The following is a 13,021-nucleotide window of genomic DNA, read 5'->3' on the forward strand; positions in this document are numbered from 1 at the left end:
TTGAAGTCAATACATTGTCAATACAAACCCTAATAATTATACCTAATTCATACATACCACTGGCCAAATGTAATACAGCAATGGCGGGTCCAAGTAGGATTTGGAACAAAACTTTCTTTCTTTTGGTTAATAATCTCCTTTTATTTTGAAAGCTGCGTCGGTTGTGCCATCGGAATTATAATGACACACCGGAAACACTACACTAATTGTCCAGCTTCACTTTAGAGGGTGGGATGGCAGGGGAAATACTGCCATCTACTGATGTGTAACAGTAACAGAACAGTAACAGGATTACAAATAGATGCATGAACAAACCTCTTTGATCGAAAAAAAAAACAAAAAACAGTCAATCAGTTCAGATTTCCATTAGGAGAAAACCCAATATTAATTTCAGACCAAGATAACTGTATTAGGCTCATTAACTTCATCTGCATTCCTACATATTTGTTCCCAGTAGTCTCACTGTGGCACTCAAGTAAACATTAAGCAAAATTTCTGATTTGAGAGAAAAGATTAGAAATGCCTGATTTGGAGATGGCTATGAAGCCATTAAACCTCGTTTAATTTTCTCTCTATGGTGCCACATATTTACTGTAGGCCTAATTAGAGATCACAGAATGAGGTTTGGAGTACTTTCTTAGAAATGGAAAACGTATATCCTTATTCGTCTGTCTGTGGGGGTCATAAAACCCACGTTCACGAGACTGAAGATTCGCTAAATCACATGTGAATATAACAGTTGTTCTTGTTGCGAATTCAGTCTATGATTCCGGTTGAGTAGTCAAAAAAAATGGCCTCGTTCTTTCCTAAGCTCTTTCGACCTTGACAACCAGTGGAAAATCTTAAGGCCCTAGGAAAAGACAATCACTCTGAGATGATAATTCGACCACACTTACACTAAGCTGCGATGTGGGTCTGCAGCACTGAATCTACAAAAGTTCAATAAATAGTCCATGAAAGGCGCTTTAGATACTTTGTCTGTTGCGATCTCATCACGTTGTCGCATGGAAATGAAGCCATTCCTATCACAGTGATAAAGACATTACTTTATTATAAAGTTCCGACCTGAAAAAGCACAGAAAAATGTAAAAAAAAAAAAAAAATCAAATAAATGTTAAAAATATAGTGTTGATGATCGAGCGTCACTACAAAAAGTTGCGACCGCAAGGAATTGTGGGACAAAATGACCTTCTTTCTCTCAGAAAGGATGGTCCGGTGTATCCTATGCTAAAGGAGATAATTAAGGAAGCATTGGAGCTCCTTTCCTTGGCATTTGGAGAATTCGAACAGCTCTTATCGTGGCTGCAACCCAGATATTTCCGGGTGATTTTACTTAGTTGCAAAGGTTCCTGGGCCAAATACGCAGGGCGCTATAATTCGACGTTTACACGCTCCCTTACATTTCCACATAGTGAGGTTTCTTGAGCGCAGCATCCCCACTTGTCCTCGCTCCCACCTTCCACCTGTTGCGCGGCGCGCTCCGGTTAGCCGCAAGATGGCGCGCTATCCGAGGCTGGCTGACGGGCACGACTACAAGGACAGCTCTGTCGGGGAATCCGAAGCCGTGCAATGGTAATATGTGTTGTTAGGTGCCCATTTGGAGCACGGTTTGAAGGCACTGAGAGGAGCGCCACGTTCATTGTCTGTGCGCCCTCGACCTCCTGCATGAAGCAGGTAAGCTGTCCGTCGCCGCTGTTGTTGAGAAAATAAAGCAGGTCCGGGTTTTGTAATCTGGGATACTGTCATTAGATACACGAGTGCTGCCGGGGAAAATGCAGGACTGCCTCCAGCATTTCTTGATGTCGGGAAAGTTGAGTGGACGAGGTGAAATAAATAGTCAAAGCATCTAAGCGACACAGTCTGTTGGTGCACCTGCTAGTTACTGGTTTGAAGATGTAGATAGAGGGGGAGCGCAGTGTGTTGGAGGGGTGTTTTTGTGAGCTGATGTCAATTATTTGTTGGGTGGACAAGGTTAAATACCTGCCAATTATTGATAAGGTGCGGTACAAACGCACACACACAGCGCTTTAAAGTGTACAATACTGCGTTTTTCTGCTCGCATTTTGACATCTTAATCTACTAATTTACACCTCTGCCTCACTCGCACGCACGCACTCTCTTGGTGTCTCAGTGTAAATACAGTGGAATGTGTGCTGGGAGCTTGACAGGCAAGTTCAGTCGCATTGCAAACATTCACTCTGTGCATTTCTTCTCTCAAAGCTTAGTTTAAACCGAAATCTACTGTTGCTCCCAACACTGTGTGCGGCTTCATCTCAGGGTGGTTGAGTGAGGAGGGGAAGGTGGGGACGGTGGGGGGGGGCTCTTCAAGGTCACAGACTTGTTGATGTCCGTGGAAGAGAGTGCGTTCTGTGTAAAATTCCCCTGACACGTGCACTTTGGATATGTTGTCAGCATCTTGATTCCTTTTTAGATTTCATTCATTTCCAATATTCCTGCCAAATCCATCATGATCACCAATGTGGAGGCCGTCATATCGCGTGTTTTGGTGTCACAGAGGTTGGGCATACTGTCTCAGAATCACTTGAGTGCAGAACTGCAAAATCGTTGTTTGTATGGAGTTGTGTTCCTGCATCTGTACAAATCCTTGTATGATTTTAGGAAACAACTCAGTGGATTTGAAACATGCTCCTCATACGATGAAAGCTGGGATTCAGTCCTTAGATCTGCTCTTCGTTCCATTTACTCACTCAGGGAACGGGAAACCTAGATGGAGTGCAGGATGCAGGTTATCAAAACATTTCTAATCCTTTAAACAAACACCAAGTGTATCTATAAGCACTGCGGGGTTCTAAAATGTTCTGCACTGAACGTATTCCTTTAATCAGTTTATACTCCTGGGTCATACTCGTATGCTAGGACCAGAACATGTTTCCTTTCCGACTCTGAGTTTAGACTGCGGGCCAGTGGGGAGTGTAATGAATAATTAATGTTTTTTGTGTATGAATGCTAGTTGGCTGAGTGTGGCGGTTTAGCTCTATTCCAACCAGTAGTTGGTTCTCTTCTCTGCCATGGAAATCCTCTCAGCCGTTAGGAGTCTCAAAGCGCGGCAGAGTCAAAGCATGAAAAAAGACCCCCCCCACCACACACACACCACCATCCTTCTTTATTCTAACACTTTGAATTTGATTCACAGCCATTTAACACAGTTTGCACCTGCAGAGAGATCAGGCACACACACATCTACATCAACACGTATGACCACAAACGCACAAAAAGAGAGGAATGAACTCTTTTCACATCGGTCTTTGGAGAGCTGTAAAAGTGGATCTTCTCCTTCAAATGATCCTTTTTTCCCTCCCTCCTTTTATGGTTGTCAGATTAGTTCCAACTTTAGAACCAGCGCGGTCAGTCCCAAAAGATATTTATTTATGAGCCGTCTAAGTTCAAGCTGAGAGCCTGAGAAGTATAAGTCACAGTAACACTGCTATTTTACACTTCTGTTTGCCTTTTGAGCTTTGTTAAAAAAAACAAAATGGCAGAGGCCACATTCGGCATAGTGTGGCTTTGCTGTCTTTTTCCAAAGTGGTGATTTGGGCTGGACAGTGATTTTTATAGAACTAGATAAGTGATGTAAGCACTGCAGTGTTAAGCCTGAAAAATGATCAGCGGATTTGCTAGAGATGCATGATATCCAACATGCCAGCAGCAACCTGCATCCTACTTTTTGCATATTATATTTCATGGATCGAGCTGTGTGGGCTGAGCTATAGATGACAGCAGATTAATAGCGAGCAGGTATCATTGTTTGTGTCTCTGATCATTTTGTCTTACGTCTTTTCGTGGCAAATCAGCTCTTTCTGCTTTAGATGTTGTGACATCTACATGCGTCGTGTAAAACTGCAAATTGTTCCTGAAGTCTGCTTCTGCTTTCCCTTTTTGAGCTTTCGCTGACTGCTCTCAGTGGAGAAGCTGAGATATTTGCTCCCGTGCCCCCCCTCTTCCTCCGTTTTCTCTCCTCGTCTCTCTAGATTTCTTATCCCATTTTTTTCCTCCATCTTTGTCACTTTGCATGTTTTACAGTAGCTATATTCTTCAGCTCCTGACATAATGAAATTCCCTGCCGTTGCTCCACAGCTGCATTACTGCAAGGCATAAATTATGAAGAACTTTCCCTCTCTCTCACAGAAGTAAACACACACACACACACACACACACAACGCTAAACCTCGGGGGCCTATCTTTCAAGTCTTAATTCCGCTCTCTGCGGCAGTGTGGACCTATTTCCACAGACTTCTTTAGGGAGTGTCTTCTCTGTGACTTATTCATCTTACTTATTCATGAAATTCAAGGCATCAGTTACATAACTGATTGGCCCAGTTGTAGAATAACTACGAACTTAGCCAGACTTGAATTCCATTATTAATACGGAAGGTGGGTTTGCGCTGAGAACAGAATGGGGGCAATAATATGGGTCAAGCGATTTAATATTGAATTATTTCAAGTGTAAGAAAGTAATCTATTATTATTTTTTTTGTCAAGGAGAACTCGTTGCAATGGAAATGACTCGGGAAGCTCTTTAAAGGGGAGCTACTACGGGCTTTGGCAGGAGTTTGATGATGAAGTAGTTCCTTTCCGCTGATCTTAGTGGTTAAAGCCAGCCTGTGATACACAGAGACAGGGGATGGGCACAAAGTAGAAAAGTCAAAGGACGGTGGAAAAAAAGACTGTAATGGAAATGTAACTTTCATATTATTTTTCCGTGCACCAAAGTAAACTTTTTTTCCATTTGTCATGACATCATATCGCTTCGGAAGCCCAGGTGGTTCATCCAGTCACCTGCCGAAAGGTGATCAGATCAGTTGAACCGATCCTGCGTGAACTTATCTTTTTCGGAGGCTGTTTTGTTTGTAACGGCGAAATATAGTTTTTCTTTGGGCAACTCCACTCATTGGAGCCCCTTGACTCTGCTCTGAGAGTGGCTGTTAGTCTCAGCACTGTTGTTAATGTGCATTTTGAATCGCAACACAAGTATGCTTACTCAACATCATTGGTACAGTAAGTATTAGAGCTACACAATTGTATCAGAAGCGAACATCCCAAAGTTTGATTTGTCAGTGGCTCTATTTGGAGAAAAATGGCCTGCTGGGGGTATATATTCATCACGGTTACATGCGGAGTTGAGTCAAGCAATGCCCACAGCTCAAATTGGTCATTTAATTGGACCGCTGTCTTTGTCCAAGTATTCATGCGTGGACAGTGATGCAGTGGTACCCAGAGTCTCATGTATGAACTTCAGAAACTCATCCAGATGATAGGAACTAGTACTGGCCAGTGAGAGGAAGAGACTGGCAGGTCATGTCTATGCCTTCTTAGGAAAAGATTTTACAGTCTGTAAACTCTAGGATGACCGAAAAATATGTGGGTATAGTTCTTATAACTGCGGGAGGGAAATAAAGTTTTTCACCAAAGTGTGAAGCTGCAACGCTGTGGTCTATATAAAAATGTTCAAGGCATCCTGCTGGGTTTTAACCTTCTCAGTGGGACACATCGTACATGTAAGTATAGCCGAATTCACTGCATAGACCTGGTCTTTAAGTTACTTGAATCGGGATTCTTTTTCAGATGGTGCTTCACTTACAACATCAGGGTTTTATGAGAGCAGAGTAACGGTCTGGAAATACTTTAAGCTACATACATAGTCTTAATTTCTGATTTTCGGTCGCAATTTTCTGACATTTAGAGCCAGTTAACGAAAAAAGAAGAAAAATTTGAATGAAGAAGCTTTATTAGGAATTCGTCTGTGTTGATATACACTTACACCTCGCTGCTTTCACAAAAGATGCATGAAGATATAACTTTGGAATAGGGGCCGATGCCCATTTGAGTTTAGTTAAGGGTCTACACGGAGAAGTGTTTTGATCCCCAACCGAATAATTTGGGTGTGCCAGCTCAAACATGAGATCATTGATTTCATATGATTTCAGTCAGACTAGCATGCATTTTAAAAATCTGGCTTTGGTCAGACTAGAACAGTGAGTGTCTTGTAAATGTTGTGCCAGTACCTTCATCTTAGTAGTCTGAGGTAAGTAAACTTCCAGCAAAGTTTAGCCTGCTTTTACTCTGACTCCGTGTCTCCCCTCTCAAAAGTTCACATCATACAGTTTCCTCACAAATAAAGAATAAGATACTAAAGTCCTCTTTTTCTTTCTCTTGCCGTGTCTTGATTGATACTCGGATAGGTATGAAGCAATACTGGAGAGAGAGCTGTGGAATGTTGGGTATTTTCTTCTCTTCTGTCTCTCCCTTTCACCCAGCTTCTTTTTAAAGCTCTTGTGTGTGAGTGTGAGTGTGTGTGTGTGTGTGTGTGTGTGAGATGTCCTGCAGGCTGAGCAGGTGCACATTACACAGAAAGACAGGGCCCACTGAGCAGCGAGGGGGAGGCGGGGTCGGCTGGGGATAGACGGGTGAGGAAAAGAGGGAGGGGTGGTCTGTCTTCATAGGTCATACAAAAGAGTCAGTGTATTCTCTCTCACTCCCAATGGGCTCGGTAAAGGCAGAAGTGGTGGGGGCAAGAAAGAGAGGGGCCCTTTGGTCACATTGTCCTCACGTAGCCTGCAACCCTCCCATCACCCCCCCCCCCCCCAGCGGGCACCATCGTCACCCCTCACCCAATGGCGCACTCGTGGCTTGTCTTCAATATGTGGGCGTCTGCTTCACCTTTAGCTTAAGGAAGGAAGTGTTGAGGATGCCAAAGATGTAAGAGAGCATCGCATCAAAAAGGAAGGATGAACACAACTCGAATAAGTAGCTAACTGTGAAAATGTAATACGTAGTACTTTTTGGTTAAAGAAGTCCCTTTACGCAGTCAAATTAGAAAGAACTGCCTCCTTTCAGGGGACAAGAAGCAACTCCTTGAAATGTTAAACATTAGATGTTTAACATAATGACTAAATGCAAGGTTTGGCTTGGCAAGTAGTAGATTAGAGTGGTTATAGTGAAGATAAATCTCTCTTGAATGAATTTAAGTTAATCTAATGCCCTCTGAAGCGATGGAAAGTGACTCTGTGTGTGTGTGTGTGTGTGTGTGTGTGTGTGTGTGTGTGTGTGTGTTTAAAGCCTGCATTCCTAAGCTTGCTGAGCCGTAGCTGGGTGATTAATAGTAACTCGCTGATTGTTTAAGAACTGAAATTCCTCAGGCCCATTTTTTTTTCTTCCGCTTTTACACACACACACACACACACACACACACACACACACACACTCCAGCGCTCAGTTACCCAGGTGCTCTGTGACATAGTGAGAGCATGAATTAATATAGCACATAAATTTGCAATAGATATAGATATATATATACGTTATACTTTGTGCTGCTGTTGGACTTGTTTATGTTTAGACGTTGGTGAGACACTCGGGGGAATTCAGGGCACTGAAACGTTATCCATCACCAGTTTTCTCTCCCTCTGGGTCTCAGTCTGCGATCTTGGTGTTATGCTGAATGCTGGTAGTGATCTGGGGTCCTTTACAACTTTCCATAATGCTTATTTGCCACTGTATTTCAGTACTCTTTTATTTCTTGTTTTTAGATTTAAAAATGTCTTTTCCTGTAGGCTCATACCTGTTACTGTCATAACTTGTCCTGTCAGAGGTTGTGGGGGGATGGAGCTTATCTGTACTGGCATTGGGCGGGAGGCAGTGTTACACAGAAGGAGACTACCATGTTTTCTCACTCTCTTGGCTGCGGTCAATTCAGATTCACAAATGAACCTATCGTGCATGTTTTTGGACTCTGGTCTGAACTCTCTCTCAGACTACGAGGAGTGAAATTCTCTGATCTGATGAAACAAAAACTGAACTATTGGGCCGCAATTGTGGGTGTAGGTGTGGGTAAAATCAAGCACTGAGCATTATGTTCTTTACACCATCCCTGTAGTCAGACACGGTGATGGTAGCATCATGCTTTGGGAACAAGACAGACTTTGCGGGCTGTGTGACGAGTCGAAATAGAGACTGGCATTGATGGGGGAAAAAAAATAGAGCAATCCGGAAGGAAATTCATTTTATGGTGGCTCTGAAAACCGACATGTTCAAGCCACCTTTATCTATATAGCACGTTTAAAAACAGTGTGAGTGCTAACAGACCAGTGTTAATGCTAACTTCAACAAGTTTAGTAAGAAATGAAAATGATATTAAAAAAGGTATAAGGAGCATATTTAGCAGTATAAAGCATAAAATGGTACCAATAACGCCATACGGTTAATATAAAAGCTATTAAGCAGCCAAAGAAACAATTACCAAAAAATATAAATGTAAAAACAGATATCATCATAACTGCTGCTGACCTCAGAGAAGTGAAAAGTAATTCTTTAAAGTTTGGCTGTGGTGGAAAGTTTAATTAAGGGTCTCAAAGCACCCATGATGCGTTGCACACTTGGGTCAGATATTGCTGAATTTTAGCATCAATTATCACCGATTATGCAGATGATACACAACTTTATGTGTCTCTGTCACCTGACGACTGCAGCCCAGCAGACGTACTGTGTCAGTGTCGGGAGGAAGTAAACACCTGAGATCATTCTGTTTGGTAGCAAAGAGAAGAGGGTCAGCGTTGGTAAATATCTTGAGACCCTGGCCCTTACAATCACTGACCAAGTTGGTAACCTCGGAGTGTTGATAGACTCAGATCTGACTTTCAGCAGCCACATCAAAGCTGTCACCAAGGCAGCTTTTTAGCATCTCAGAAACATCAACAGAATTAAAGGTTTCCTCTCCCAAAAAGACCAGGAGAAACTCATCCATGCATTCATCTCCAGTAGACTCCATTACTTTAATGCTCTTTTAACTGGACTTCCCAAAAAGAGCATTAAACATCTGCAGCTCATCCAGAACGCTGCTGCTAGAGTTTTAACCCGGACTAAGAGATCTGAACACATCACACCAGTTTTAAAATCTTTACACTGGCTTCCAGTCAGTCACAGATTACATTTTAGAAGCCTGCTGAGAGTTAACAAATCCCAGAACGGTTTAGGCCCAAAATACATCTGTGATATGTTCAGAGAATATAAACCCAGCAGAGCTCTTAGATCCAAGGACTCAGGTCAGCTGGTCCAGTCCAGAGTCCAGACTAAACATGGAGAAGCAGCATTTAGCTGTTATGCTGCAAACAAGTGGAACAAACTGCCAGTGGAGATTAAACTTTCACCAAACGTAGACATTTTTAAATCCAGGTTAAAAACATTTCAGTTCCCATGTGTCCATGCATGAAATCTGCACGATATCTTTGAACTTATCTAGACTGTTTTTAATCATTTTAATTATTTTCTTTGTTTGTCTTTGTATTCTTTTATGTATTTTCAATGCTTCTTCCACTTCCCACTGCAATGCTTTTATTTTAGGTTAAGCACTTTGAACTGTTTTGTACATAAAATGTGCGATACAAATAAATTTGACTTGACTTGACTTTATTACTTTCAAAACAATGTATTTAAAAAGCATCCTTTATGTATTTACTGTATGTATTTATATATACATATATATATGTATATATACAAATCTTGCACAAAAAGAGCTCTGATTTTTGCTCTTTATGAAAAGAGTAATAGGTCTGTGCGCGACAGATAAATTGCTCTGCTCTTTGTGCTTATGGTGTTTTGGTCCCATAGTCCTGGCTTGGACCACTAAGAATTCCTGATGCGGTATCCTGGCAGTGGATGGGCGTCCATGGCCAACATGGCAGGAGAGATAAGAGTATCCCAAAAGCTCCGCTTTGTGCTTTCCTTTGGGCTGCCTCCAATATAGCTTTCAGAGAAATGGTGTGAGATGATGTCTGATTGGAGAGGGTAGCGGGTGCAGGAAGCACACGGTGACACAGATACATTCATTGAGCTGCTCCTCCTCTGAGAGGAAGCAGAGCTCAGCTGTGAGCAGACATCATGATCTCAAGCAGCAAACCGGCTTGGTGGATTATTCATAGAAAAAAAAAAAAAAAAAAACACTTTCAAACATTAGCCAGAACACTGATTTGTGTATGCGTTTACACCGGTATTGTATGTAGGAGGACGCATGCTTGAAGCCAGGAGCATTTTGAACTTTTAGAAGCAAGCGTACTTTGCTTCTATGCCTGTGTGTGTTTTTGTGTGTGTGTGTAATCCTCTGCCCATCCGGTGCCCCATGTAGTGTTAATGTTTTAATGTTTAATTGAGGCTGACAAGAAAAGCGATAGTGTCAAGTAAATGGTTAACATGCTGCTTTTCAGTTCTCACAACTTTGCCTCTATTCATAGCACATTATGTCAGACGACTGTGTATTTTCATCCCTTATGCACTTTTTGGGCTTTTTATGCCTTTAATGGATAGGAAAGTTCAGAGAGACAGGAAGCAGGGGGCAGAGAAAGGGGGAATGACATGCAGCACAGGGCCGTCCGATGCGGGACTCAAACCGGGGCCAGCTGCAGCGAGGACTGTAGCCTCTGTACATGGGGCGCCCTTCTTATGCACTTTTGATGCCTTCTTATGCACTTTTGATGTGTATTTAAAACAAACAGTTACAGACTAAGAATTGACACAGACACCTAATTGAATGACGTTTTATGCGTGTGTGTGTTTTGGGAGAGATTGGGATGACTCGTTTTGATCACATTATCACATATTCACTTACATTTGCAGCTCTTGCAAAAAGAAGGCAAAGTGAGGGAAAACAAAGACTTTAAAGGAGTAGGGATGGATGTCAACCAGACAAGTCTAAAAAGTGGGCGTAGCCGCGGTAACATCATCCAGTGGTTTGTGAACAGCTGTTTTGCAGCCTCAAGGCTGTCGCCCATGGAAAGCCATACCAGTCGATAATAGATTAATGAGTAAATACTAATATTTCAGGGATATAATTAAATATGGCTATGAAATAATCTCATAATGATAGTTTAATTGTGTAATTTTTTTGACCAGCCAATAAGTCACAACCACTCTGGTCTGGCACCCTGGCTTTAACACTTTATTTTTTGAGCTAAACCAATTCCATATTTTCATATTTAATTTTATATTTAATTTTTTTAAGATCTGTTTCACAAGTCTTTGTGTTTATTTCGTTTGCATACTTTTTAATTTAATTGACATTTTTTTGGTTAAAGATATGTATTATTCTTTTGTATTGATTTCTTCCATTTTATTTTTATGCCGATTAAAAATACTTGTGTTTTCGCCACAAGAAGCCTTTGTCCGCATATACGGTCCATAACTCGAACAAATGGGTTATTTAAACGTTTTAATGCCGTTTTCACATGAAGCCTGTTTAAAAGAAAGGCACTGCCAAGTAATTAGTCCACCAGCAGCCAAGTAATTAGCGTGCAATTTTTGTTGGTGAGGGCAAAATCTGAAATGTGACATAAAAAAAGTTGATGTGATTTGCAAAAGCAAAGATGTGGAGTGAAGGTGGTGTCTTTTTTTCCCCAAACTTTATCTGAGAGGAGACTTACTGTCTCAGACTTAATTATTTCCATTTCTGAGAGCATATTTCACACAGATAATCTCCTACTGTCCTGCACTCGTGTGAACTGGCAACTGCAGATAATGTGAAGCCTTAATTCTCTGGACCGTCTCTCTAGTTTTCTGAAAATGGCTCCCCACAGCCTCTTTTATTTGGTTTGAACTGATTTTTCTCAGTCTTTGGTGCTCTATCTCAGTATATTTTTAGCCAGAACATTACCGAGCAAATCGCATTGTTTTGTTCCGCTGAGTTCGTGTTTAAGTTCTCTTTTTGTACTCTTTCTCTTTCAGGACTTTGCTGTAGAAAGACTCCCTTGTCGAGAATGTTCCTTGTCTCCACGGTAACAGGCCTAAGGCAGAGCCAGCAAAGATTGAGCCAAACTGGTCCCATCACGTCCAAATCCCGGGACTTAAAAGTGTGAAACAGGGCCTGAAGATGTTTTACTGTTTTAGCTTAAGGAGCACTTTAGAAGGTATTAAAGCACTCTCTGTCATTTTTGAAAACAAATTGCTATTTAAATGCTTCTCTAAAGGCCAAGAGGTAAAAAAGCTGCTTTCTTTAATTCAAGCTTTTCCTGGATCATTATGCTTTATTCATTCTCACTGACGGGATCGTCAAATACTCGGCATCAGCTGGTCTGAAAGGACTCCTGCGGCAGGGTCAGGATGCACCAGCTGTTTAGCCAGGTGCTGGGCCAGAGGGATCTGTCCAGAGCAGGAGATCTTTTCTCTCTAGAGGACTCGGTTATCGAAGAAGGCCTGTCTCAAGCTCTGGACCAGATCAAGACAATCTCCTGCTCACCGGTCAGTAGGCTTGTTTAAATAGGCTCAAACCGATCCACAAGACAGAGTTTATAATGATTCAAAGAATTGCAGGACAAATTGAATTAATTATTTATGTTCTTATCCGTGATTAATGTGCATTGTCCTTCATTTCTCATTGTGTTCTGAACATTGTATGCTGTTGCTGTCTGCCGGCCGACAGGACTATTTGACCAACGACAACGACCAGGCGGTGGTGGAGATTTGCATAACACGCATCACCACAGCTATCAGAGAAACAGGCTCCATCGAGCGACACAGCACAGCACTGGTGGGACTGTGGGAGTCGTGTCTGGAACATAACCTCACCCCTCAAGGAGAAAACACAGAGGACACGCCGCACGCCAAAATAGCCTCTGACATCACCAGCTGCATCTTGCAAGTAAGCCCTCTCACAGGAGGATGTTTTTGTTTTTAGTTTTTTTTGCAGCCCTGCATGAAACTGCCATGGCAGAAAGACGAGACATCAGACTTGTAGACTGGTCATTGCACTCAAGAAGTTAAGTTAAACCGGTAAGCTTGTGACCAGATTAAGCATAACCGAGCATCCGTACTCCAAGCCCGCATATTTGTAAGCTGAGCTCACAGATTTGCAAAGCACCTCTATCCTCTGAAAACAAGGAATGTTTCTGGTGTGTAGCAGTCCTGTTTGGGCACAGAGCGATCACTCATGTCTACATGCAGCGATTCCAGCAACTCCAGTTATCTTTGACAAGTCTTTCTTCATGTTACCTGCTGGTTTCGGTTCAGCTTAGGTGGTACT

General features: G+C 42.1%; 1 protein-coding gene across 3 annotated transcripts in view; it reads left to right on the forward strand.

The window, feature by feature from the left end:
- The first annotated feature begins 1,480 nt into the window (after window positions 1–1,480).
- veph1 (ventricular zone expressed PH domain-containing 1) overlaps window positions 1,481–13,021 on the forward strand; it is a 75,527-nt gene continuing 63,986 nt past the window's right edge. For 2 of the 3 annotated variants that reach the window (XR_012770308.1, XM_075473705.1), the window contains exons 1-4: window positions 1,481–1,674; window positions 11,728–11,909; window positions 12,006–12,240; window positions 12,422–12,640. Coding sequence is in view for 2 of the 3 variants with exons in the window: in XM_075473705.1 (XP_075329820.1) it covers window positions 12,103–12,240; window positions 12,422–12,640 (357 nt within the window). In the remaining variant the exon portion in view is untranslated. The remainder of the gene's footprint in view (window positions 1,675–11,727; window positions 11,910–12,005; window positions 12,241–12,421; window positions 12,641–13,021) is intronic. The other variant, XM_075473707.1, reaches the window with a different exon arrangement.

Source organism: Odontesthes bonariensis, chromosome 9, assembly GCF_027942865.1.
Source record: "Odontesthes bonariensis isolate fOdoBon6 chromosome 9, fOdoBon6.hap1, whole genome shotgun sequence".
NCBI lineage: Eukaryota > Metazoa > Chordata > Actinopteri > Atheriniformes > Atherinopsidae > Odontesthes > Odontesthes bonariensis.